Source organism: Platalea leucorodia (genome assembly GCF_965183815.1).
Source record: "Platalea leucorodia genome assembly, chromosome: 3".
NCBI lineage: Eukaryota > Metazoa > Chordata > Aves > Pelecaniformes > Threskiornithidae > Platalea > Platalea leucorodia.
In genome coordinates, this window is record NC_138825.1 from 35,793,604 (window position 1) to 35,820,048 (window position 26,445).

Consider the following 26,445-nt stretch of genomic DNA (forward strand, 5'->3'; position numbering starts at 1 on the left):
CCCTGCCATGGCTCTGACTCGTGGGGGTCTCCAGCTTACCCAGGGCAGGAGCAGGCGAGGACTCCTTTTCACACCGTACAGTGGATGGAGCATCCTCTGGCACCCCCAAACGCCATCAGAGTAAGTGTGGGGTGAGGAGAGTTAACATGCACTCTAATAAACGTTTGGTTTTGCTGCAGGCACCCGAGGTCTCATGTGATCTAACCCGCCCTGCGCCCCCGCAGCATCGGAGGCTGAGCATTACCCCGGGCACGTGAGGGCTGCAGGGGCTTCCCCAGCCCACCCGCTCCCTCGGGTCCCGCTCCCTCCCTCGCAGGGCAGAAGGCGAGCAGGAGTGCGGGGGGTTCCCCGCTTGCAGAACCTTTCCAGTGCTCAAGGCCAAGGCTGGGGGAATCCCAGCCCGGCGCTCCGTTCCCATGCTGTCCTGCTGGGAGTCTGGCATCGGGGCTGAAGACGGAGCATAGGAGGTGCCGGAAGACCGTGGATCCCTGCTTCTGCTATCGTGCCTGACAGCTTGCTGCCTTACTGTGCCGCGGTTTCCTCTTCTGCAAAGAGGACAGAAAGATCCTGCCCCGTCTCCTGGCTTGGAGGGTGTTAAAAAACTTAGGGCATGGGTCTTCCCTGGGTTTTAGACTCCCCCGGGCTGATAGCGGAGGAGAAGGCAGGGTTATCTCCACATCCCTTCCCTGCCCCCTCTCCAAGCCAGAGGAGCACACGTGACGAATTAGGGAACCAGCAAGGGAAGGTGCTGTGGGAATGGAGACACCGAGCAAGTGCGCCTGACCCCACCTCAGCCAGGGAAATTCCCCACTTGCAGCCTGGGAGCAGCTGCTCGTGCTTGGGGCAAATCCTGGATGGTGCAATCGCCGGAGATGCTCTGGAGTGAGCGGAGATGCTCTGGAGCGGGCAGAGATGCTCCGGAGTGAGCCGTTGTCTTCCTCCTCCCTTCTTGGAAAGAGAGCGAGCGAGGGAATGCTGCCAGGAAAGCAGCAGGGGCTCCCCCAGGCCTCTCTGGAGCTCGCCTGGTCTTTTCAGCAGCCCTGGGCTGGATCGCTCCGTTTCTTTTGAATCTTTGCCTCTCACCTTCCGGCAGGGCCTCAGCCCTGCTGCCGACAAGGGCAGCCGGTGCCCCGTGGGGCTGCTCGGGTGCCGCCTTCCCGGGGCACCGTGGCCCTCCCGGGCGGCCCAGAGACGGGCGCTGCAGGGCGGGGCGGCCTGGTGGGGCCGGGGCCGCAGCCGGGTGGGAAGGGCAGGAAAAAGGCAGAAGCAAGTGATCCGCGCTATCTTTTTTATTATCATTATTATTATTTTAAAATAAAAATGTATTTTGTAAAACGCGTATCCTGTAGCTATCGCTGGGTGGCCTCCTGGTGGCCGCGGCCGGCCCTGCAGCCTTGCCTGGGGCCGGGCCGGGGGTGGCGAAGGCCCCATCCCGGCCCGCAGCCCCCGGGCAGCGGCCGCGGCGGGTGCCCGCGGGAGGGCTGGCAGCCGGGCGGCCCCGAGCCCCGGGCAGGGCCGGAGGCGAGGTTCGGGGGCTTCTGCGCCGCCAGCGGGTTTTTTCCCTGCCTCCGGCTTGGCTGGAGCCGAGCGCAGCGGCGGGCCGAGCGCCTCCGGGGCCGAGGCGGAGGGGCGGGCTCTGGGTCCCGGGCCGGGAAACCTCGCCGGGTGCGCGGCCCGGAACCGGCGCCCCTCGGCCGGCTGGCTGCCCCTCCCTGACTCACCATTTCCCGCTCGGGCCGGCGGGGGAAGCGACGCTGGCCCCTTCCCGGGGCGGGGGGCGGCAGGGCCCCCAGCCCGGCGGCAGGGCCCGCTCCCCGCCGGGCGCGGGGCCGCTGGGCCCCCAGCGCAGCCGGGGCCTGGCACCGGCACCGCGGCCGCTCCTCCGCCGCGGCCCCTCCGGAGCGGCAGGGGGCGCTGCGGGGCCCCGCCGCACGCCCGCCGGGCGGGGGTTCCGCCGCCGCCGCCGCCGCTGCCGGGAGCGGAGCCGAGGGGAGCCGGCCGGGGCCGGGGCCGGGGCCGGGGCTGGGGCCGGGCCGGGCCGCAGGTGGGTAGCGGGGCCGGGGTGGGTCGGGCCGCGGGCGGCAGCCGCCCCGCTCAGGCAGGGGTGGGCGAGGGCCGCCGCCGCGCTGCCGGCCCGCTCTCTGCGGACGTGGCCGCCGGGCGTCCCCGGGGGCCCCGCTCGCCCCCCACCGGGCCGGGCGCTGCCTCTCCCCGCGGCTGGGCCCGCGGGGCCGGTCCCCGGGCAGAGGCCGCTGGCACCGGGAGCCTCGGGGCAGAAAAGCCCTCGGGCGGGAAGCGGGCTCCCCGCACGCCTCTCCCCCGCCCGGGGACCCCCGGGCCCGCCGGGCCCTGGCCGCGGCGGGGGGCGCCCCTGCGGCCGCCCGGGGGGGATCCGGGAGCCCGGCCGCCCCTGGCAGCGGCCCCTGGGCAGCGGCGGTGGCCCGGGGGGGGACGACTGCAGGCTGTCCCTGCCACCCGGCTTTGAGCCGGCTGCGGGGCGGGGAGGCGGGATGAGGTCCCGAGGCGCTGGTGGCGGGCCCGGGACCTCCGAGCTCCAGGCTTGCGTTTGCCCTCAGCCCTTCGAGGTGCCAGAGGTGCGCTCCAGAGGAGCAGGGCTGCAGGCAGGAATTTTTGGGGTTTTTCCAGACCTCTGGCCCGGGACCCAAATTTTGCATCACAGGCAGAGAGCTGTGGCCCAGCCCGGCTCTGGAGCCACGCATCTGAGAGCCGCCCCTCCTGTGCCTCGGCACAGTACAGTAGCCCAGTCTGTCGTCTCGGCTCCCTGGCTGTTCCGCAGGCCCCAGACTAAGGCTCCTTTCATGCCTCGGCGTGCCACCTGCTTGCCCTGCGCGGACCCCCCTTTCTACCTGTAACACTGGCGTCCCTGTTCCTTCCCGGCCTCGGCGGGGAGGGCAGGGCTTGCTGCACTGAGTCAGCTCTCGGGGCCTGGGAATTGCTAGCGCAGGCATAGAGAGAGCCATTGTCCCTCCATCGCCTCCTCTTCACGGTCGCTGTGGGAGAGCAGAGCTGGTTCTCCTCCCGTGGCGGCGCTGAGGGGGCCAGCGGGGGTAACAGCGGGCGCAGGCGCGCTGAAGGGAGCCGGCTGGCTTTCGGTCTCTTGTCAGGTTGAAGGGAGACGTGGCCCAAGGGAGACGTGGCCCAAGGGAGACGTGGCCCATGAGTGTAGCAACTGACTCTGCCATTTATAGCTGACTTCTGCAAAAGCGAACGGCATTTCTGCACCCTCTCCCCGGCAAGAGTGCCGCTGCCATCAGCCAGGGTTACTTAATATGAGCAACTTCAGCCCCAGGTGCCTGCACCGAGCCCTGTTCTTGCATCCTGCAGCACCCCTGCAGCCTGCAGTGATGCCCCTGCAGCAGGAGGGAGGACGGGCTGGACGTGTCAAACTGCCTTTGCTGTGGGGGAGAGTGGTGGGGAGGCGTAGGAATCAGGCACAGAAACCCACCCCCAGCTGTTTGCACTTCTCCCTGAGCTGGGAATTTCTGGGTCCTTTAAGTCACAGAAGGGAGATTTCAGGGTGAAACACAGCCTCGGCTTAGGTCAGGTGGTTGGACTCTGGGGTCCTGGCCACAGCAACTGAGGATAAGAAAAGCCCCCAAGGCCTTTCCGAAGGGGACAAGAGGTTGGTGGGGAGGGCTTGTTGTTCATGAAATGGCAGGGGACTTTCTTGCCTTTAAAGCTCTAAGTTTGTAAGTCTCTGAGTTTCATGTGAGGGCTACTAGAGGTCACAGCTGTATTATGTTGGGGCCAGGTACACCTCACAGGGCCTAAATTCCTATGGCTCCGTTGTTTTTGGGAGAGGGAGGATTAACATCTCTGGCCCTTTCCATCACAGGAGCCGAGAGCTTCTTCTGCTTGCATGTTTATGTAGCCAGCCCCACAGCACCCTCACCTGGCCCCCAGGCAATCAGGAGGCTTTTTCTACCAGAGAGACTGAGGCAGGGATGGAGCACGGACCGAGGACACCGCCTACCCTGATGCAGGAATCCACAGCTTGCTGTGCGAGGGGAGGATGCAGGGTGTAGGAAGTCCTTGCCAGCTTGCTCATTCTGTTGTGTACCCGGTGTTCTTGTTCTTTGCATGGCCCCTGAATATCGCAGGCTTGCCTCTGTGAGGGAGGGGATGGTGGAGGGAAGAACTCCTTCAGGGAGTATTAGAGCTGGCTAGGTCACCACCTTAGGGCTATAGCTGAAGAATATCAGCTATACCTTCTCGGATAGTCCTGGTAAAATCCCAACCACCCAGCTGGTAGGAAAATTCCTTCCCAGCCTTGCTCTCTGGCTGTGTCTGGCCAAGCGGGTGAGCCCCGGTAGTTTCCTCTGAGCGGTGGGGAATGCCTTGGCATGCTCCCTTCCCGGGCTGCTGGGGGAGGTGGGGGAGGCTGGCAGCCTGAGCCCTCCCCGGCTTTCCTCCATGCAGCTGGTGCAGCTGGAGGGGGAAGCTCTGAACCGTGTGCTCTCGGAGGAAGGCCGCTCTGGCCACAGGCTTGAAACATGAGCTGCTAGGTAGGAGTCGCTTTTTCCATTCAATGACCTTTTCTTTTTCCACCCAGGAGCTGCGCTAAAGTTTAATCTAAAAAGGTGAGGTGTGAGGTGCTCCTTGCATTTGGACTAAGGGTGTTGTCAAAACCGGATGGTTACAACGGTGTTCAAACATTCTCTCTGATCCTGAAAATCCAAGTTGCCAAGTCCATGTGTTCCTAAGCCAGAGCAAACACCCTTAACAGAAGCAAACATAAATGTTTGGCATGTGCTCTTGAACTCCAGAGGGCTTTTCCTACTCCATGCGCTGCCATCATCGCTGCCGTGGGGTCTGGGTGCTGCCTGCCGGTGGGGAGCTGGCTGGGTGGCACAGGCATGCGGAGCGGAGCTGGCCGTTTACTGGTTGCCCACCGCCTGCCTCTTCGTCTCTCTGCAGATTTTGCCTTCCCTTCGTGCTGGCTTCCCTCCCTACCATGGCTACTGGTGAACAGATCCCCGCTGCCCTGCAGGATTCGTGGGGGGACTTCTGGCTCTTCCGTTTCTTTGTTAATGCTGCTGGCTACGCAAGTATCGTGGTGCCGGGATTCCTCCTCATCCAGTACTTCAAGAGAAGGAATTACCTGGAGACAGGTAAGGGCAGGAGCTTCCCTTCCATATCCTGCCTCCCTGTGAGCTCTCTGCACCCCATTCGGCGCTGACAGGTTGTTGCCCTGACCAGCTCTGTCAGACCAGGAGTGAGCTGCTCCCCAGAGCTGTCTAGGTGCTACCCTGAAACAAACTTCTCCGAGGCCACTGCGCCAGCAGATGCGGAGGCTAGTAAGGACGGAGGCTTCACCTCTCAAGCTGGTGCAGCTTGTGGTGCCCAGGCTGTGGTTAATTCTGTCTCTGTGTTCTCTTACCCCCTTCAGGCCGAGGCATTTGCTTCCCTGTCATCAAATCATGCGTGTTTGGCTCTGAGGTGAAGTCTGTACACCAGGAGGATGGCTCCCTGCCACCCCGAGTGGAGCCCCCAGAGTCCTCTACAGCCCGACAGGTCTTCAAGCTGCTCTTCTGTGCTGCTGGTCTACAGGTAGGAGCCCTGTGCGTGTGTGTGTGGCCGTCCCACTCTGGGAGCAGGAGGTGGGTGGTGGGTTTGCGGCCGTCCGTTCCTTGAAGACCAGGGACGCAGTGCTGTCCTTGATCGGGGCAGGGTTGGAGGCTGGGACGCAGCCTCTCAACCAGGATAGTCCACCGGGGCTGCTGTGTCACTTCGAAGGGCTGTGGAGGTCCATTCAGCTGGTGTCATCCGGGTTGGGACCTCTTCTCTGTCCGATCGCAGTCCTCTGCAGCCATGGATAGGGAAAATTCTGTGATTCAGCAGATTGTTAGGGCTGCTCTTGTTCTGGCCCTCATGCCAGAGCAGCAGGTAGTTTGAGCCTTCTTATCTCCCAGGCTCTCCTCTGGGTCACCTTCTGGGGCTGACCTGTCCTGCCTTGATGGATTGGATTCAAATACTGGAGAGAAATACTGAATTCAGCTACAGATAAAGAGGATTTTTTTAATCCTAGTTTCCCTGTCTTAGCTACAGCCTGAGCATCATTAGGAAGGGCAGCTTTTTGGGTCTATGAGGATTAAAAATAGAAATGTGGGCATTGTGATAGAAAAACCCACACATCCCATAGCCAGCAGAAGACACCCACTCTCTGGCCTATTATCCTGGCCCATTCAGACTCGCTGCGGGTCACCAACAAGTCCTTCCGTCTTTCTCTGCCTCGGGAGGGGATGTGTGGTGAGAGGAAGTCTGTGTTACTTCTGTGAGGGGCTTGGTACTGCGGCACCAGGGCTGCAGAATTAGTGGAGGTGACAGACAGAATAGTGATCATCCCTGGAGGACAATTTCATCTGCTGGGTTTGAAGCTAGAATTGATTTGGATGGAAGAACTGGGCCTAGGGAGTTGGAAGTGAAAACCAATGCAGAGGCCACTGGGAGAACTGCCAGGACCTGCCGCAGGGAGCTGGCACCAAAACTGCAGCTGTGCATCAATAACGTTCCCTGATTCCGTCCGTCTGGTTCAACAGGCAGCTTAAAACATAACCGCGTGCTGTACGCTAGGATGTTTGCTTTGCTGGCTTCCATCCCCTTGAAGAGGCTGTAAATTGATCAGGTTTTGTTTGGGACAGGATGTTTCTGGATGTAACCACATGGGACAGTGGGTTCCCTCAGGTGGGTGGAGCGGAGGGTGGCCCCATCTCCCCGCGTCTGAGGGAAGCATTGCCGTGCAGAGGATGAGGCGGCGCTGGGGCAAGCAAGGATCTCCTGGGGGTCTGTGCTTCCCGTGGTTGCTCGCAGCTGCCCTTGCGGGTCCTGACTCTCCCCGTGCTCCTCCTGCTTCGCAGGCCTCCTACCTCACGTGGGGCGTCCTCCAGGAGCGTGTGATGACAAGGACGTACGGTGCCACCGAAACGGACCCTGGTGAGAAGTTCAAGGACTCCCAGTTCCTAGTGTTCATGAACCGCATCCTGGCCTTCACGGTGGCTGGTCTGTACTGCGCCCTGACCAAGCAGCCGCGCCACGGGGCTCCTATGTACAAATACTCCTTCGCCTCCCTCTCCAACATCCTCAGCAGCTGGTGCCAGTATGAGGCGCTCAAATACATCAGCTTCCCCACCCAAGTGCTGGCCAAGGCCTCCAAAGTGATCCCAGTGATGATGATGGGCAAACTGGTGTCACGCAAGAGTTATGAGTACTGGGAGTACCTGACTGCTGCCCTCATCTCCGTGGGGGTCAGCATGTTCCTGCTCTCCAGTGCTCCCAACAGGCATGTGTCCACTGTCACCACTTTCTCAGGCATAGTCCTCCTGGCTGGCTACATAATCTTTGACAGCTTCACCTCCAACTGGCAGGACGCCCTCTTCACCTACAAGATGTCTCCCGTGCAGATGATGTTTGGCGTCAATGTCTTCTCCTGCCTTTTCACGGTGGGCTCGCTCTTGGAGCAGGGTGCCTTGCTGGAGTCGTTACGCTTCATGGCCCGCCACTCGGAGTTCATGGCCCACGCCGTGCTGCTCTCCGTGTGCTCCGCCTGTGGCCAGCTCTTCATCTTCTACACCATCAACCAGTTCGGGGCAGCTGTCTTCACCATCATCATGACACTCCGACAGGCCTTTGCCATCCTCCTCTCCTGCCTCATCTACGGGCACACTGTCACTGTCGTGGGTGGGCTGGGTGTAGCCGTTGTCTTCGTGGCCCTCTTCCTCCGTGTTTACGCCCGCAGCCGCATGAAGAAGCGCAGTAAGAAGCTCCCGCCAGGCGAGACCCCTGTACAAAAGGTCTAAGGAGCTGGGGCCATGGCATTTAAGCCATGCCTGCTGTCCTGCCTCCGCTCGGGGGCACTTGCTTGATTTCTCAGAACCCGCTGAAGAGCAGAGTGGGGTACGGATAGGCTGGACCAGTGACTCACTTTTCCACCTGCTTTTCCTGGGGAAGGGGCTGGAACAAGCCCAGGGAATGCTCTGGGCTGCCACAGCTCCAAACCTTTCTATTTGCCTTAATAGGTCAAAGACTTCCAGGCAAGGCACGGGCCTGGGGGCTCACATCCTGGGGGTAACCCAGCGTGGGGCTGCTGGTACTCCCGCCCCACCTCTGTCCTGTGGCTTCTCTCCAAAGTCACTGATGAACAGGGGAGCTCTTTTCCCTGGCACCTTCTTGCCTCTTGGCTAATGCTCGTCCATTTCTGTCACTACTACACAGCTCAGCAGAAGGGCAAGCAAAACACTAGCTTTCTTTTTGAAACATCTCCATGTGAGGCAAGAACCAAGCAGAGCCTGTCCCACGGTGGGGGGAGCTCTCAGCCCCCCTCCCAGGAGGTGCTCCAGGTAGGACAGGCACAGCCGAGGGAAGGACTCCCAACCTGTCCTACCCCAGGCCTGGGATCTGCTCTGGGAGGGCACTCTGCAGTGAAAGCCAGTACCTCCCAGTTTGGTTTTATCAGTTCCTTGCCCCTGCTCTGAGACACTTTTCTTCACTCCCCTTGGCCCAGGCTGATTTTTATGCAGAGACTGAGGCTGGCCGGTACGGTTCCCAAGGCTTGCTGAGTTGTTCTAGGTTGCTTTTTGGTTACATCCGCTGCTGTCGCAGGCCAAAGGCCAGAAATCCCAGCATCACCTCGGGGTGTCTCAGTGCCACTGTTCCTGGGCTTTGTAGTTGCCATTCAGAGAAGCACAAACAGCCCCTCTTCTGCCAGCTCGAGGCCCCAGCTTTCCTGGGGCCTGGCCAGAGCCCCACTGTGCCCGGGAGGGCTGAGAGATGGGGCAGAGCCTGCTGGCGGTGCCTTGTTCCTGCTCCACAGGCAGCAGGGGACAGGGCAGGGAAAGCTGCTCTGCCCCAGGAGCCTGGGTTTTACTGGTTAACCCTTTTCTCCTCAACACAACCTGACTGTCAAGCCAGCAGGTTTTGGTACTTTTGAAAGGCAATTTTTTTCTCTTTATTTTATTAAATTAAAAATACGCTGCATATAGTGCCCTGGGGGTAAATGTTCATTTTGAGTGTTTTTCCCATGTACCTGGACAGAGGGGAGAAGAGTTCCCAACCCTTCCCATGTCCCTAGTCTCTGTGGGACAGCAAAGCTGTCTGTCTTTCCTTTCCAAACAGAGATGCCTCTGCCTTCACCCAGGCAGGTGTCAGCCAGGGTTGGACCCTGACCGCAGCTGAGAACAAGATCCTTGCACACACACGTGGGGAGCGTAGCTGGGTTTGGACCTCTGCTTATGCTGGCGAGGAGGTGGAGGAGCTGTTCGCCTGATTCTGGTTGGGCTCCTGGGTTCCCTGCGCGGTGCAGCTTGGGCAGCCCCAGTGGGTGTAGCCGCAGCCTGCATAGCTAGATAGAAATGGTGCAGAGACCTGCTGAGCACCTGCCAGCCAGGGCCACCAGTGCTGTAGCAAGGCCATGGAGGAGCCCATCCTTTATGCGGTGCATCTGCCCCAACACCAGCCCCACACCAGCGCCAGGGGAGGCTTGGGGTGTGGGTGGTACATCCCGCTAGTACCTACGGGAGGCCTGGTGAAAAACCTTGTCTGTAGGACTAGGCATCTGGTTCAGGGCGAAGTCTGGGGTCAGAGACAGGACCTTGGACTACCGGAGCTAGATAAAGGGGAGACTCAGGAGGGACAGAGGAGGGGACGAGGAACAGGAGCTGCTTTTCACAGTGCTGAGTTAGCTGAGCCTGCAGGGATAACAGAGCTGGTGCTGAGCACAGCCCAGGCTTCAGAGCACTTGGCTCTCCAGCAGTTTTACCTGTGCTGCTTTCCTAGCCCTGAGCTCTTCAAAGTGCCTGTGCAGCCTCACAGCCCTTCATCTTTCCCCTACAAATTCCCCCAAAATGTCTGCCCCCACCATCTACTGACAGACTGAAAAGGGATTTTTTTCTTTGGGCAAAAAACCACATTGTCTGCCAGGTTGGGAATGGATCCCTCTTCTAATTTAAATGTAGATTTAAAGAAAAAAATAGTGGGAAAAAAACAACCAAAACAAACATTCTAAGTTAAAAAGAAGAATTGACTTTACTAATTCATTATGTGGCAAAAACCTTCCTATCCAGAGAGAAATCTTGCTTTTAAATGATTTTTTTTCCTCCTGTCTCAGGGTAAGAAAACCACCCTGAAGGCATTTGCTAGCTCAGCTCCAGCACTGCCCTAGCAGCCTGCACCCAAAGAGCTGCCACACTTGCAGCGCAGTGCCCCACGCTGTGCGACGAGGGACTCCAGCAGGCTCTGCCTCCTCCCTCCCTGTTGAAGACGGATACTGGCTAAAGCCCACTCTATTTTGTACCTGTGGTTGCTGGCAAGCAGCCAGCAGGGGAACTGCACGTTGGTGTCACTTTTGCCTGCCAAACCCCAGGGCCATTGTGGCCGGGGTACGAGCTCAGTGCAAGGGGCAGACGAATCAGAGGTGATGCCCCAGGCTTCTCTGTCCTCTGGGACACAGGCAAAAGCCAGATACTGCCAACCCCCCGCCCCGGGCTGCAGAAGCCCAGAAAGGACAGGCTGGAGGTGGGAGGAAAGGTGGAATCTATAGCACAGAGCCAGAGCAGTTTGCCCTAAGAGCTGAAGAGAGGCAGCTCAAGTACAGTCCTGAGCTGTCACTCCACCTCCTGCTCTGCACTGCACGGGAACAGGCAGATGGCTCCTGCCACAGCTCCCGCCCCCAGATCAGCCCCCAGATCCAGCCCAGCCCAGCCAGCAGCAGTGCAGGCTCAGGTCCTGGCCCAGCCAACGCTTGCAGATTGGAAAAGTTTGTTCCCAGTCTGCGGGGCATGCAGTGCTCCGGGTGGACAACTGCTGCCTGCTGGAGATGACTCCACCTGCACAGCAGGTCACGCGTTTCTCTGCCCCACTTCATGGTGGCTGGGCAGGGCAGGGGTAGAGATCAGCTAAAGCAGGGCTTTCAAAACCGGTGAGGGCAGGGGAGAGACCAGTGGCCCAATACCCTCAGGCACAGGCTGAGACCCTTTCCTCCATATGGTAGGCATGAAACACAAGCGACCCCACCGCGTAAACCACATTCTTTGATACTTTAATTCCAGTAGAACAAAACAACAGAAGAATAATCAATCAAAAAATAACCAAGCCAACTGAAATACAATATCCTACACCCTGGGGGTTCAGGGAGGCAGCAGCTAAGAGGAAGGGCTGTTCCACCCCGATGGAACAAGGGTGGTGTTTGATGCCTACTGGGAACATGGGAGACCGGGGAAGCCTGATGCCTCCTCACCTCCACTCCCCATCAGCTGTTCCTACACAAGCAGAAAGACACAGAACAGACAGGCCTCGGGCTGCCTGAATCACTCACTACTGACAAACAGGGAATCATGCCCTCCTGCCCCCACCAAAAAAAAAAAAGCCCCAACCAATCAAATCCAAAAAAAGAGACACCACCAAGGAGTCACTAGCAGCTGGTGGGAGCAGACCCCCTCCTAAACAGACATGAGGTGGGGCAGAGGCCTGGCAGGTGAGGGAAGAGGCTTCCTCCTACTTTAGTCTACCTCTTCCATGCGGGATGCATCTTCATCTCCTTCCAGAGGGGGGATTTCATCAGGGACAGCTGTGCTGGGCTCCTCTGCAGTCACCTCATCTTCATCAATGCCTGGGAGAGGGGAAGAAAGGAAGAGGTGAGGCCTCCAAGTGACACCAAGCGATCCCAGAGGAACGGGGTCTCCCAGAGCCAAGGGTGACTCCTGCCCACAGCCTGAAGGACAGGGCTACTAGCATCCAGTGGTTATGCCAAGCCACAGCACCTCTTCATTTACACTTTTGCCTAAAAAAGCCGGTTTGGAGAAATAAGTTAGGTGCAAGCACAAGCTGTTTCACCAGATAAGTCGCATCTCCCATGGCAGACTTTTGACATTCAGCGTGAAGAACAAAAGCCTCCGATTGTCATCTGAGCAGCCTGGTGGTGGCTCCTGGCCTTGTGGAGGACAGGACAGTGCACTCAGAGCCCTGAGCCCTCCTGAAGTACCTTGTTCCATGTTTCCACTTGCCCCTAGCCACCTTACATGGCCAGTTCCACACATCCCACCAGCATGGCTGCCTTACTGGCCTCCCCCCTGCCCCAGGACAGTTCCATCTATGCCAGCCTGCCCAGCTAACCTGCTTCGGGACCTGCTCCGGGCCCAAGAAGCTGCATGAGCACCTACCAAGCCCCAGCTTGATCATCCTGTAGATGCGATTGGAATGGGTCTGGGGATCTTCCAGGGAGAAACCAGAGGACAGCAGAGCAGTTTCAAAGAGTAGCACCACCAGGTCTTTGACAGCTTTGTCATTCTTGTCAGCATCAGCCTTCTGGCGGAGGGTTTCCACAATTGGGTGGTCAGGGTTGATCTCCAGGTGCTTCTTGGCCATCATATAGCCCATGGTAGAGTTGTCCCGCAGCGCCTGAGCCTTCATGATGCGCTCCATGTTGGCTGTCCAACCATAGGTGCTGGTGACGATGCAGCAGGGAGATGAGACCAACCGGTTTGAGATAGTTACCTGCCAATGTAGCCAAGGGTTAGCAGAGCAAGGTCCCCACATGCCCTGGACTGGGCCCAGCCACAGCACACACAATACCGCAGGTCTTTGCCCCACGTTCACCTGGGGACAATCCAAAGCAAGCAGAGATCCTCCAAGCAGCTCCAGAACTGCTGCATAGACCAGTTTGGACAGCTCAGCCAGCACCTTCAGCACCCACTGCGTGTTTCCCACACTTACCCTCTCCCATCAATGCACGTATTTGGGTCAGTGCCCCTCATCTGCAGCCTGGCTGCTTAGAGCAAGATGGTGCAGTGCATGCTGGGACCTCCAGTCTCCTTTAGCGGCTCCTCTGCAGGAGATGAGAGGCATGCATTGAGCTGGGGCCCTTGCCTGCATCGCGGAGGGCCCAGCCCTCCTCCCTCCAGCCCAGGACGCAGCCCCGGGCTGAGCTCCCTGCCCATCTCACCTTCTCCACCTTCTTCTCCAGGATCTCCTTCATGAGTTTGCAGAGGGTCTCAAATTTAGCCTTGCTCTCCTCCATCTTCTTTTTCTCTTCCTCATCCTCAGGCAGCTCCAGCCCCTCCTTGGTGACCGATACCAGGGTCTTGCCATCAAACTCCTTGAGCTGCTGCACGCAGTACTCATCAATGGGCTCCGTCATGTACACCACCTCAAAGCCACGCTTCCGCACACGCTCCACAAAGGCTGAGTTGGCAACCTGCTCCTTACTCTCCCCTGGGTGTAGAAATGAGATGTCACCAAGATGTAAGAGCAGGAAAAACAGCACCAGTCGCTCAGAGCCCCTAGCAGCCAGGGCTGGGGCTGGGGCTCTAGGCCTGGTGATCTTTCTCCAGCCCCCAGGGATGGGCTGTGATTCAGCAGGGAGGGCCTGCTGAAGGCAGCAGGACACACCTGGAAAAATTTGCTTTAAGTTAGGGCTGGTAGGCAGGTAGCCTGTCTCCATTTCACTAGGGGACAGAGGAGCTCTGGCTCACCTGTGATGTAGTAGATACTCTTCTGGGTCTCCTTCATACGGGACACATACTCTGAAAGTGAGGTCACCTCATCGCCTGACTGGGACGTGTGGTAACGCAGCAGCTCCGAAAGGCGCTTTCGGTTGGTCGAGTCCTCATGGATGCCCAGCTGGGGGCAGAAGAGATGCATGAAGTCTCCAGGATGGGACTTACACTCACTTGGCCACCCCGGAGGCACAGCTATCTCTGCCCACCCCCTAACCATTTGAGTCCTGGGCCTAGGGCAACCAGAGGGGCCAGCTGCCCACAAAGGCTCTCTGGGGCCCTTGCAAGACCCCCTCTACCCTAACACCCACACAGAGAAGACATGGCACAAGGACAAGCCTGCTCCTCAGGCAGACAGGTCGGGAGCCCCTCCCTCCTCCAGGTACAGGGTGCCCAGCTCACCTTCAGATTCTTGGAAAAGGCCTCGTAAAATTTCTTGTAGTTCTCTTTGTCCTCTGCCAGCTCAGAGAAGAGCTCCAAGCATTTCTTCACAATGTTTTTGCGAATCACCTTGAGGATCTTGCTCTGCTGGAGCATCTCACGAGAGATGTTCAGAGGCAGGTCCTCTGAGTCCACAACACCCCGGATGAAGTCTGAGTAGGGGAAATGAAAACAGGACTCAGGTTAGGAGCTCTGAGCTTCATCACAGGAGAAGTACTAAGACACTGACTGCTGCACGCCCACACCAGCTAGTGCCTCAGCCAGCCGCTTTGTACTGGGAGCGGTACCACAGGCTGTGGGGGACCCTGCTCCGCACTGGGAGGCTGAGGCAAGGGGCTCTTACTTAGGTACTCAGGGATGAGCTCGTCACAGCTGTCCATGATGAAGACACGCCTCACATACAGCTTAATGTTATTCTTCTTCTTCTTGTTCTCAAAGAGGTCAAAAGGGGCACGGCGTGGGATGAAGAGCAGGGCCCTGAATTCCAGCTGCCCTTCCACAGAAAAGTGCTGCGGAACCAGGAAGGAAAAACAGCTGCCATGGTGCTACCCTTTCCCCCAAGGCCCATTGTGGGCAGGCTGAACCACTGTTCCTCAGCACTGGGGCTGGCAGGGCAGTACAGCAGGATCTCTAGCATCCAAGCAGCCTGCATTTCCCCCTCCTCAGCCCCACTGCCCCCTATATGCCAGGGCTCTCTGGCATCCAGCAGGCCTGGATGGAGGAATCATGCTTCTCTGAGCCCCAACACCCTCCTGCCCTACTTCTAGGCTGGCACTGCCAACTCCACCACCTGCACGGGAGTCACAGTGCAGGCTGAGGCACCACTGAGCGACCTGGAAGTCCTCAGTCCTGTACTGAGGCACAACCATGTGGTGGCTCTGGGTACGGGCTGGAAAGGGGCCCTCTGTCTCTCCGAGGGTGGCCCAGCACCCACCTTGACAGCCAGGTGGTCCTCCCAGTCGTTGGTGAGGCTTTTGTAGAACTCGCCATACTCCTCCTGGGTGATGTCATCAGGGTTGCGGGTCCAAATAGGTTTGGTCTTGTTCAGCTCCTCCTGGTCAATATATTTCTCCTTTATTTTCTTGGTCTTTTTCTTCTTGCCTTTGTCTCCCTCCTCCTCCTCATCAGAGCCCACATCCTCAATCTTGGGTTTCTCCTCATCTTTGGATGCTGGCTCTTCCTCTTCTTTCTCATCTTTCTCCTCCTCTGCCTCATCATCGCTGATCTCTTTCTCACGTTCCTTCTCCAGCTGTAGAGAAAGAGGCAAGGAAGAGTCAAGGCCATGAGATCAGGTTTAGCCCTAAGCAACCATTATTAGGAATCCTTTTACTCCAGATAAGAGAAATGGGTGTCCTGACATAACACAAGGCTCAACAAACACCTGGAACTAGGGCTTCTCCTGAAACCAGCCCTCAGAGTCCCTCCACAGCTCATGCCACCAAAAGTTGTGTCTGAGAAGATGAGACAAGGGGCAGGAAACCCTCCTCCCTCCATGGCTAGTTTAGCTGACCTCCAGCTGCACAGATCACAGGCCAAAAGCATGGCTGGATACCACTTCCACCTCCAGTAAGCCCCCAGCCTCAAATCACCTCTGGCCATAGAAGGTTGGAGCACCACTGCTCAATACCCAGCAGCCAGGAGCTATGGAAGGGAAGAGACCATACTGTGCCCTTTTCTGGGCTCCTGCTCCCAATACCACCCACCCCTGCCTCCAGCTTTCCAGTGGGTGCCCACAGTCCTTCTCTTACGTACATAGAGTGTGATGGGGTAGCCAATGAACTGGGAGTGCTTCTTCACCACCTCTTTGACACGCCGCTCCTCCAAGTACTCTGTCTGGTCCTCCTTCAAATACAGGATCACTTTGGTGCCCCGTCCAATGGGCTCACCTACGGTGCAGGGAGAGAAATGTTAGCGTTTCAAGGCATAGTGTTAAAGGGCAGAGAGCAAGTGGGACCAGCTCCTTGAGCCTAACCGTTACTTGGCACCTCACATTAACAAGTGTGACTGACAACACAGCCCAGCTCTAGGGAGCACCAGGAGAAGGGGTGCTTCTAGCAGAGAAATACGCTTGGTTTTGTACAACACATACCATGGTCAGTCCGGACAGTGAAGGAGCCCCCAGCTGACGACTCCCAAGCATACTGCTCATCATCGTTGTGCTTGGTAATGACAATGACCTTCTCGGCCACTAGATAGGCAGAATAGAAACCCACGCCAAACTGCCCAATCATGGAGATGTCTGCGCCAGCCTGTGAAAGCAGAGAAAGCCTAATGGACCAGCGAGGAGAGGGGAGATGTCTGCGACTGATTCACAGCAGCAAAGAACTGGGTCAGCATGCAGAGAAAAAGGGGCAAGCACCAACAGGCAGCCAGCCCTACCCTCAGCTCCTCCCTGCTGCTGGAGAGGTGAGGGAGCACACTTGAGCAGGCCAATAGCTCCCACAGCAAAAAAGGCAGCGGGGCTGGGGTTATACCTCAGTGAAAGCCTGTGGCTCAGGCCCTAGGGAACCCATGCAGCCAAAGGCAACCCACCTGCAGAGCTTCCATGAAGGCTTTGGTACCAGATTTGGCAATAGTGCCCAGGTTGTTGATGAGGTCCGCTTTTGTCATCCCAATGCCAGTGTCCACCAGGGTGAGCGTGCGGTCCCGGGGGTTGGGGACTATGTCGATCTTGAGGTCCTTACCGCTGTCTAGCTTGGAGGGATCTGTCAGGCTCTCATAACGGATCTTATCCAGAGCCTAGGGGAGAGGGTGATGCTCGCCACAGCCTCCCTACTCAACGGCCGCCTCCCTCCCCCAGCAAAAGCTTCGCGGGCCGCCCAGGCACCGGCCTCTCCCGGGGCACCCCCGGAGGGACATCAGCCTCCCCGAGCCCCCCGGCAGAGGAAGGAGGCCGCCCCCGCAGGGGCGAGCAGGGCCCGGGCTCACGTCGGAGGCGTTGGAGATGAGCTCCCGTAGAAAGATCTCCTTGTTGGAGTAGAAGGTGTTGATGATGAGCGACATGAGCTGGGCGATCTCCGCCTGGAAAGCGAAGGTCTCCGCATCCTCCTCCCTGTGCTGCACTTCCTCAGGCATCTGCAAAGCAACCGCAAGCCGATAGCACCGGGGGGGGGGGGCAGCGGGGGAACCGGGCCCGACCGGACCCAGCCCGGCGCAGGGACCTCACCGTGTCGGGCGTCAGCGACCGGCGAAAGACACAGAACCGCCACCGGCCGCCTTTTATAGGCACCGGGGTCGCACCGCCCGCCGTCTCCTTCCGCCTTAAAACGGCCCTGGGTCCTACCGCGACCCTGCGGCCCCCACCACCCTCATGAACACACCTTCCCGCCAGCCCCTGCTTATCGCACCCGCTTCTATCTACCCCACCGAACACGATACGGACGGGCCCCGCTGCCGCTCCCCGCCCCGGGCGTCGCGGCGGAAGGCCGTGTGGGCCCCATCGGTGTTGCCGTTTAACGGCGGCGGCCATGGTGGAGGCGGGAGCGCAACCCACAGCTCCATGCCGCTGCTGGGCCCGCTCCCGGACGGGGCTCCCCGCCGCCCCTCGCCGCGGCGCTCGGAGGGCCGCGGGACCGCGGCCCTCCGAGCGCCGCGGCGAGGGGCGGCGGGGAGCCCCGGCGGGGGACTATTTCCCGGCGGAAGAGCACCGTCGCGAGTGGTAGCGGGGCGAAACCCCGCTTCCAGAGGTTTCCAGAGGGGTCGCTCCCGGCGGTGCCGCACCGGTTCCCTCCGGGCTTGGGCAGGGAACCGGGGATCCGCGCAACCCCCAGGGGGTCCCCGCTCTCCCAGCTCCACGCCACGGCTTCCCCCGGAGGCCGAGACCCGTGTAGCTCGGCCCTCCTGAGGCCGGGTGTAACCAGGGGCCTTGCGGATGAGGAGGGGACAAGATGGAGGGGACGGGCTGTGGGTCAGGGTCTGAGGGCAAAGCAGGCCCGTTTTCCCCATTGGAAGCCAATGTTTGGAAGGACAATAAAATAAAGCTCATGCCTGATCCGCTCTGTTGGGGCTGTGGGCACACAGGCCTGACCGGCAAAGGAAGCCGGGGGTGGGGTGAGGGGACCCGGGCCCTACAATTTCTGGCTGTTGGGGCCGAGGGGGTGATGGCTGTCAATGATGTGGGGCAGAGGGGCGGGTGTGGGGTGGAGGCCCGATGGCAGGGTGCTGTAGTTCCCCCCCCCCCAGCAGCAGGAGGTGGCACTCGGGCTGTTGCCAGGCGCAAGGAAAGCTGCCCTGCGGGTCACCACACCCCAAAACGCCCAGCTGCGTCCCCTCCTTACCAGAGGTGCCAGCGGTCCCTTGGGAGCAGCCCCTTGCCATGCTGGCCGTGTCCCCGTCGCGGAGGGCCGCGGGCCCTGTCTTTGCAGGGCACGCACATGCTGCCTCACCGCCCGATGCTGGCTACGGGGGACCCGGGGATGCCCGGGAAACGGCGGTGCCCGCTCCCTTCAGCCCTTGCCCCTCCGCAGCCCTCTCCCCTGTGGCGATGGAGACACACACGTACCCAAAGGGGCGTTTCGGTCTTTTTATAGAAAACGGCAACTGTACAGACACATTTACACAGACGAGGGAAGAGAAAGCCAAGGGAGAGGTGAGGCTTCCCCCTGCAGCCCAGGCAGGCGGGGAAGGCAGCCTGGGTCGGAAGGGAGCTGCCGCCTCTCGTCTGGCAGCCGCCGCCTGTCGCACAACCGGGGGGCAGAAAGAAAACAATGGCATAAGCACAAAAAAAAAAAAAAAAGTAGGGAACAAAGGCAATTAGAGGGGGAGAAGGTGAGGTGTGGAGACCTCCTCCTCCCTCGGCCTAGCCACGGGGTTGGCTCTTAAAATATGTGGGACACGGGCGCCTACGTCCCTGGGATGCTGCTGGGCAGGGGGATGTGTGCCTAGGAGGGAGTGGGGATGGTGAGGCTGGCTGGGGCTCTGCTCCCTGTCTGCAAGTCTCACCGGCAGGAGAAGTGGCACAGGATGTTTCCAGGCCTCCTGGAAGGAGAGGAGCGGAGAGCAAGACCCTAGGTGCCTTGGGGACAAGGGCAAGAGAGGGAATAACACTGGACAGCAGCCTTCAACTCAGAGAGGAGGAGGCTGAGAATGGCTTTTGGCTTTGAGCTGGGGAAGCTATGCAGCGTGGGAGGCGGCTGGACCTCTACGAGATCCCGGGGGTCTTACACACACACACACACAGAGCATGGGGAAGGAGAAGGCACGTACGCCTGAAGGCATCACGCAGCCGAGCGTGGCGGGAGCCAGGCCAACCCTGCAGGAGTGGAACCATCCCTGGGTGTAACGTCTGCCATGGCAGTGCAGTTTGGCAGGGGCAGGCATGAGGTGTTATCTCCCCACGGTGCCAAGGTGTCCAGGGCCTCAATGCGGAGCCGTCTCTTGGTGTCCCTGCACCCCCTGGGTGCCTCTGCTAGACGAGAATTCGGATCAGAAAGGAGACGGCAGCTCCTAGGGCCAAGCCCAGCGACAGGAAGAAGGCCATGACGGCTCCAGCTGTCTCTGCTTCATGGGCAAGCACTTTCCTAGGGGAGAAAGAGGTGTCAGACCCATCCTCAGGGATGCCTGCCCCATGCCCTGCTGCAAGTTCAACGGAGAGATGGGAGGAGGCCACAGAGGAGCCAAAAGCTGAGGAACAGCAAGAGCAAATCCACCTTGGCTCCAGAGCCTGCCTCCACATTACAGGCTCGTAAAGAAAAGAAAAAGTGCATCAGGCAGGCTGCCCTGAAGCTCCCGGCGCCAGGGACACCCCTCCCGGACTCCTGCCCCCACGCCCCGCAGCCCGCCTGGCTGCGCCCCGGTTGGGGTCCTCGTGCTGCCTGTGCTCCTGCGCTGGGCAAGGCTGCTCACCCTGCTGCGGGCGCTGTGCCACACTTTGCTCCCCTCCAGATCCCCGCTGCGGCCGGCCCCTTCCCCAGCGTGGCAGGTGGGGGAAACGGGGAGCCCAAACAACAGCTTCCTCATCTCTAGGACATGGAGGCGCAAGGCTGGGAGATGGGACACTGGGGTTGTCTTCCCTGAGGTGGTGTGGCCATTCCCCTCCGCGCCTGCATCCCCTTCTCCAGATGCTGGAGCTGGGCAGAGCCAGACTCCAGGAGTCATGGCGGGGCTGGCATCCCGGGGTGGAACCAACCCTTCCCCTGACCCCAGCTCTTACTCACTTGGGCCCGAAGCACATGCAAAGGCTGGCCAGGTAGCCATTGGAGACGGAGAAGAAGATCATGAAGGTGATGTACCAGGCGTCATGAGAGAATACGACAGGCAGGTATTTACGGGGTTGCATGTTGCACAGCATGAAAAGAGGGATGAAGATGACACGGAGGGCCACCATCACTGGCAGGAGGCAGCTGTCCTTCCCGGGCTGGGAGAGAAACACAGGCCACTGAGCACTACTTCAACATCCCCCATCCCACGGCGTGCCGGCAGGGGCTATACAGAGGCTGTCCCTACTGCGCCGGGGCTGCGGAGGAGCCACAGAGGTGGCAAAGTTGCTGAGAGACTTCCTCTGCTGCAACAAACCTCAGCATCGCTACCTGCTGTGAATCATAGAATCGTTAAGGTTGGAAAAGACCCTTAAGATCATCGAGTCCAACCGTTAACTCAGCACTGCCAAGTCCACCACTAAACCATGTCCTCAAGCACCACGTCTACTCGTCTTTTAAATACCTCCAGGGATGGGGACTCAACCACTTCCCTGGGCAGCCTGTTCCAGTGCCTGACTACACTTTCAGCGAAGAAATTTTTCCTAATACCCAACCTAAACCTCCCCTGGTGCAGCTTGAGGCCGTGAGGAGGAAGTAAGGAGGTCCTACTAGGTCTGAAAGTCCTGTCCCAGCCGACTTGGAGAGCAGCAGCACTACAGCCAAAATACCGAGCTGGGCTTGTGAGCAGCTGCTAAGCCCTTGCTGGAAACAACAGGCAGGCAGGCAGGAGAGCCTTGTGCACGGTCACTCACTCTCCTCCTGCAGCGAACCACCAGGCCAAGGCCAGCTGAGGTGAATCTGCTCTGACACCTCAGGGCCTGCAAACTGGGCTTTAACCAGCTCTTCAGCCTCCTACGCCATCCCCCAGCCAAGCAGGGCGAGATCCAGCAATCTGGGAAAGGGATTATGCTGGGGCCGTTTTGGACAGTGCTGGGAAAGGCACGGACCGAGTTACGGTCTCCTTGGATCCTAACAGAGTCCCTGGACACATGAGGCTGGGACGAAGAAGGAGGCACCGTCCCCTTATGTTGTCCCTGCAGCTGGGACCGAGGCAGCCCCTGGTACGAGACGTCCCTGGTTCCGTCTGGGGTTCCCTCAGTGGGGTGCCAGGGTTGCAGATGACGGGGCTCATTGGTCTGCGGTCAGGAGAGACCCACGGCTGCCTTGGGAGCTGCCTGGGTTGGCATAGCCACAGGACGCTTCAGGAGCACGGGGGGAAGCTGGGGCTAGGCCAGCTGCCGTGTCTGTGGGCAAACTGGCAAGAGCAGCAGCCTCTCCTGCTTGAGGAGGAGACAAGGAGTGAGCGGGGCCCCAACCAGGGAAATGAGGCCCAAACCACATGCAGTCAGACTTTCCACATAGCCTTGTTTTGGAAATGTCTCCTGCTGGGTCATCCCACCACGGAGGCTGCGGCCTGGACACCAGGCAGCACGGCTTGTGGCCAAGGCTGAGAGCAGCCAGCAGTGATGGCCAGGGGAGAAGCAGCTCCAGGCTGCGGGGAAGCCAGGCCCCATGGCGTGTGGTGCTGAGGAGCTTCTCTAAACAAACAGCCTACACAATACAGGGGGAAACGGCGCTTGGGGGTGGGTGAAGGGGCAGGAAGAGAGACAGACAGGACAGCCCCTTCCTCACCCACCCCCATCACAGCTCCCATCGCTCAGCCCCAGCAGCTCTGAGCCAGGCAGGGGAGATGAGAGCAAGGGGAGGTGGCAGGGGACAGCTCTGTGACCCATGTGGCACGGCTCTGCCCTGCTCCCAGGACAAGGCTCTTTAAAGCAGCTGTGTCCTGTACAGAGGCCAGAGGTTTTATTTTGGGCTGCCCTATTTTTCACCCTCTTTTGCTGCCGCCGTCCTGCCTGGCTGTTTGCATAGCTGGAGTGAAGGTTTGTTTACAAAGAGGCTGAAATGGGGGAGGCAGCTTCATCCAAGCCACGCTGAAAGAGGGGTTGGAGGAGGACAGGACAACACTGTGGTTCTCGGCTCTGACCCATAAATCTCTGCTTAGGACTTAAAGCCAAGGCAGGAGTCAGCTCTGCACCTCCTTCCTGCTCCAAGCCATGGATGGCAGCCCCAGTGAGAGCCGTGGCCGAGGGGCCTGGGGATCGAGACTGCCTGGGCATTTGCTCCCTGCCCCATGCTTACCCATGTGAAGAGGGCAGTGAGACTCCGTCCCGTCCAGTCGAAGACATTAAAGAGCAGGAAGCAGGAGACAGGGATGAAGTAGAGACCTGCAGAAGGGGGTGAAGGTCACTGATAAGCCCAGGGTGCCCCAGGCTCTCTCACCAATTGCACGGAGACTATCTTTCAGGTCTAGGTCCTCCTGGTTTCCCACTAAGGGCTGGAATGGTCTCCCAGCCAGGCCGGTGTCCGCATCCAAACCATCACGCACAGTCGTTTCCTCTTCCCCTCAGGCATACTTACTACTTCAAGCCCCTCTTTCTTTTCTCCCATTTACCTTGTTCCCGGTTTCCTCCTACCCCACCCCATCCCTGGCCACACTTACCCCATCCGTTTCCCTCTCCGAGGACAGTGGACACCTTAGCTGTGATAGAAGGAAAGACGCCAATGGTGACAGTGAAGACAAAGCAGACGGACAGAGCCATGACCCAGAGCTAGGCAGATGAAAGAAAGAGGCTGGTACCAAACATAGGGCAAGAGACCAGTGCAGGGCTGGTCTCCTCTCCCCATGCTCTTCTACACCTGTGCCCAACCCCTGATATGAGGGAGAGGGCAGGGGTTGCTGGCAACTCACAGACCTTCCTAAAAATAGCAATGACCGAGGGTCTCTCGTCGGGGTTGTGGATAGGGATGACCTTTGAGTTATTCTGCTCCATCCCATTGGGCTCATCTGCAGGGAGAGACACAAGTAGAGCATAGCAGACACCAGAAGCTGAGATCTAATTTAGTCCTTCTGTCTCGTTCTTCCTCTCAGCTCTTCCTCTTTTTCGTTTCTCTTCCTCCTGTCAGCCCCTCACCTTTCTTAATCAGGTCTCTCTTGGTCTCCAGCTCTGCATTGTACACACGGTACTCTGTCTTGTCCTTCATGGAGTAGTATCGGAAGAAATCCTGCAGGAAGAGCCACGGAGAACTCATTCATGCATGAGGAAAGAAGGCTGCCAGGGGTTGTGTGGTAATAGCAGATATGGGCAAAGGCAATATGGGCAAAGTATTCTTTCCACTTATGTCCAATACTGATGCTTTTCTGCTCAGCCAGGGGCTCATTTCCACAGTACCCCAAGGATACTGGGGTATGTGAGGTGGGAAGCATCCCAGAGAGCTCCCTCGGGACAGGGGAGAGCTTGCCCTGACCCAGGAGGTGGAGGCTGGCAGGAGCCAAGGCTGGGGTGCTAGTAGGCCATGGTCCTTCTGCTGTGATGAGCAAAGGTCCCATGTCCCCACACCCTTCCCCACCAGGACGACAAAGTCTCACCATGCGAGGCAGAAGGATGTAGGAGAAGATTGCCAGCACGATCGCCACACAGGCCGTGGTGAAGTAACCGATGAAGCTCTCAGGTTGCTTGGCACCAACTGGGAGCACAGGAAGGGAGGAGATGGGGGGGGGAAGGAAGAAGATGACGAGGGCTGAGAGGATCGAGGCCCCGCTGCCATCTCCCACCCAACCCTACAGCATGACCCCAGCAGATCCTGTTGACAGCAGTGCTCTGGGAAGGCCCTGTCACCCGCCGGGCAGGGATTACTCACTGGCAATACTGAAGATCATTGCCAAAGCGGCAAAGGTGCCCGCCAAGCCCTGCCCGCTCATGATGGGAGCTGTGTAGCTGGCAGGCAGGAGCCCTGCCAGCCCGAAGAGGCTGCTCTGCAGGATGGCACCAAAGGCTGCGAAGGGGAAAGATGAGCAGAAATGAGAAACCAAAGGCAAGGATGGACTGCACCTCTGCGAGGAGCCAAGGCCCCCGCCCTCTGAGGCAAGGCAGGTCCCCCTGCTCCTTGGCTCTCCTGCAGTGAGGTTCATGCTTTTCTCCCAGAAAGATCAGCCCTATCCATGGGGCTATGCCCCTTTCCTTCCCCTCACTGCCTCACTCACAGTTGATGAAGATGATGCTGATCATGGTAAAGATGAAGAAGGGAAGAGGCTCCATGGCGACCTTCACCATGATCGCAGTGACTAAAAACACCAGGCCAATGGCCACCAGGCTGCCCAAGATGCGGATCTGCTGAGGAATCCTGCAAGAAAGGGTCTCAGTGAGGAAAACCCACCCCCCAAAACGCCGGTGAGGCTGGGGCCAAGCTCTTCCATGGGAATCCCAGCCAAACCCCAGCACAGGAGACCAGTGTTTTGCCTTTGACTTGACTGAACGGGCTGTGGCTTGGCTCAGTGCTGGGGCAGGAGGATGGGCCAGGGCTGGGTGGCCCTATGGGGGCTGGCAGGGGCAAGGATGGGGCAAGGCTCACCGCTGGTGGATGAAGGAGTTGAGGCAGGTGAAGATGAGGAGGGGCACCATGGCGCAGAGAGTCATGAAGTTGTCAAACATGGCCTGCAGGTAGGTGGGGAGCAAGGCACTGGTGCGGTTCCAGAGGGGTCTCATCTCCGGGTCCGCAAGACGGCCGATGAAATACTGCGAGGGAAGGAGCCTGGTGGGGCCGAGGTGCTGCGAGGCCTCCCCCCAGCACACTCAGGCCACCCTTGTGGCCCCATGCCCAGCCCTCCTGCCACCTCAGCTCCACTCATCCCACCCAGGTCACCCACGCTTCTGTCTCCTGCGTGCAAACGTGGGGGCTCTATGCCGTGCCGTGCTGCCACACCTACACCATGGTCCCTAGACATGACAGGGGACGATTAGTGTCATGGGCAGCAGCAGGAGGGAAGCCCTCACCTCCCTGGCAGTCATGAAGAAATTCCATGGCAGCAGTGTTCCCAGGCCGAGGATGAAGAAGATCAGCCAGACAGCCTTGTACCTACAGAGGGGACAGAGCAGTTTGGAGTGACATGCTGGGCAGGGCAGGGGACAGGCATCGCTTCTGACTGTCCCCGACCCTGCAGCAGGAGGCACCAGGAGGAGGAGGGAGGATGAAATTTATTGCCCTGTCCCTGTCCCTGCCCCACAGCCCCTGCTAGCCCGGGCTGCCGGAGGAGATGTGGCACCGCAGAGGGGCCGTGGCAGACCCTGCCCGGGAGGGCACGAAGGCAGGGGGAGGCTGGCTGCTCCTCAGCACGTGGCGCCCAGATGCACAGCGGCCGTCGCCAGAGCTGGGAGGGAGTCACGCTCCCCAGGCATGTCCCAGCGCCGGGAACTGTTTACAGCCCGTTTGCTATGGAAATGCTGACGGAGAGAGCATCTCAGGGAAGGGACAGCTCGGTAGCCCAGTGAGCAGCAGGAGGAGGGGTCCCCCAGATGCTGGGTCCCCCTGTCCTCCCTCACCTCCCGATATCCTGGATGTGCCCCCACACCTACACCAGAGCCCGGCATTACCTATCTTGGGGCCCATCTCTTGCTGTCATCTTGTGCGGCAAAAGTCAGCACAGGTCCCAGCAAGTCTCGTAGCTGCTCTCCGTCTGGAAAGCAAACACAGGGTTTTATGGGGGAGCAAGGGACGCAGGCCAGGCAGGGGCAGTGCTGGTTTTAACCCCCTGGCTGTGCCCCTGGGTAAGTGCTCCACAGTACCAGGAGCCACACAGAGCCGGCAAATGGCGAGAGCACAGCACAGCAGCTTTGGAAACCTGTGGCTCAGAGTCCTTCAGCTGCGGGCTGTGATACACGGCTTTTTTCTGCTAGCCAGGGGACACCAAGCCTTCCCTCTGAAAGGGAAACCGCTTTCCTGAGATGCCCAGGCTGCTCGGCGCCGGCTGCCCAGCTGCTCCGTGGCAGGCTCTTAAGGGATTTGTGAGGCTGCAGCTCTCTGCCCCCAATCCTGGGGCTGTGAGCGAAGCATATGCACAGCGGCCTGTGTCCGCCCCCGCTGCCCTCCCCACCTCCCTCCAACAAAAGACACATTTAATTCAGCAGCCTCTCTGGCCAGAACCACGCAAACCCCCTCATTTCCAATTCCCGCTTCCCTGGGGCTCTCGCAGCCCTTTCCTGGGTCACCTTGGAAAGCCAAGGGCGTCCCTGACACCGCTGTCCCCTCCCTGGTGCCCACTGCTCCTTTTCCCCCATCACCACCTGCCCAGCCCCTGGCATTGCTCTCCCTGCAGACACAGCCCCAGGACCCCCGAGAAGGGATCTTCCCCCCCCGGTCCCCCCCATCTCTTCCTGGGTCAGAGCGGGATTAGCCGCCCTGGAGCAGCCGCAGGCCTGCCTTGTCCTTTTCCAGTCCGGGCGGCGCAGCATGGGGTGCTC

The 26,445-nt window shown here is 59.3% G+C and overlaps 3 protein-coding genes across 18 annotated transcripts in view; 1 reads left to right on the forward strand and 2 right to left on the reverse strand.

The window, feature by feature from the left end:
* On the forward strand, positions 1-7,817 carry SLC35B2 (solute carrier family 35 member B2; the record flags this gene model as incomplete). Of its 3 annotated transcripts, none has more annotated exons than XM_082305859.1 (4): positions 1-120; positions 4,939-5,132; positions 5,411-5,571; positions 6,879-7,817. In XM_082305859.1, exons 1-4 carry the CDS (start codon positions 8-10, stop codon positions 7,815-7,817), a joined length of 1,407 nt encoding a protein of 468 aa, XP_082161985.1. In that variant the 5' UTR covers positions 1-7. The 3 variants fall into 3 exon arrangements, with proteins under 3 accessions (XP_082161985.1, XP_082161986.1, XP_082161984.1); XM_082305860.1 differs by lacking the exon at positions 1-120 and adding an exon at positions 1,980-2,044; XM_082305858.1 differs by lacking the exon at positions 1-120 and having other exon boundaries at positions 3,192-5,132.
* HSP90AB1 (heat shock protein 90 alpha family class B member 1) lies at positions 5,599-19,268 on the reverse strand (the record flags this gene model as incomplete). Of its 10 annotated transcripts, XM_082305852.1 has the most annotated exons (14): positions 8,966-9,358; positions 11,523-11,623; positions 12,174-12,507; positions 12,956-13,224; positions 13,485-13,632; positions 13,911-14,101; positions 14,293-14,458; positions 14,884-15,198; positions 15,702-15,835; positions 16,039-16,198; positions 16,482-16,688; positions 16,878-17,024; positions 18,227-18,424; positions 19,155-19,243. In XM_082305852.1, the coding sequence occupies 12 exons, from the start codon at positions 17,022-17,024 to the stop codon at positions 8,966-8,968; spliced, it is 2,565 nt and encodes an 854-aa protein (XP_082161978.1). The 10 variants fall into 10 exon arrangements, 9 of the variants coding, with proteins under 9 accessions (XP_082161982.1, XP_082161981.1, XP_082161978.1 ...); XM_082305856.1 differs by lacking the exons at positions 8,966-9,358; positions 18,227-18,424; positions 19,155-19,243 and adding exons at positions 5,599-5,824; positions 17,316-17,480; XM_082305855.1 differs by lacking the exons at positions 8,966-9,358; positions 18,227-18,424; positions 19,155-19,243 and adding exons at positions 5,838-5,995; positions 17,316-17,480.
* The window catches only part of SLC29A1 (solute carrier family 29 member 1 (Augustine blood group)), a 22,862-nt gene continuing 15,046 nt past the window's right edge, over positions 18,630-26,445 (reverse strand). For all 5 annotated transcript variants that reach the window (XM_082305864.1, XM_082305862.1, XM_082305861.1 and 2 more), the window contains exons 2-13: positions 25,579-25,661; positions 24,982-25,063; positions 24,560-24,723; positions 24,192-24,331; positions 23,849-23,983; positions 23,577-23,674; positions 23,122-23,212; positions 22,903-22,994; positions 22,650-22,758; positions 22,289-22,374; positions 20,105-20,304; positions 18,630-19,468 (exon numbers count right to left, since the gene is read on the reverse strand). In XM_082305864.1, coding sequence (XP_082161990.1) covers positions 19,357-19,468; positions 20,105-20,304; positions 22,289-22,374; positions 22,650-22,758; positions 22,903-22,994; positions 23,122-23,212; positions 23,577-23,674; positions 23,849-23,983; positions 24,192-24,331; positions 24,560-24,723; positions 24,982-25,063; positions 25,579-25,607 — 1,338 coding nt within the window. In that variant the 5' untranslated portion in view covers positions 25,608-25,661 and the 3' untranslated portion in view covers positions 18,630-19,356. The remainder of the gene's footprint in view (positions 19,469-20,104; positions 20,305-22,288; positions 22,375-22,649; positions 22,759-22,902; positions 22,995-23,121; positions 23,213-23,576; positions 23,675-23,848; positions 23,984-24,191; positions 24,332-24,559; positions 24,724-24,981; positions 25,064-25,578; positions 25,662-26,445) is intronic.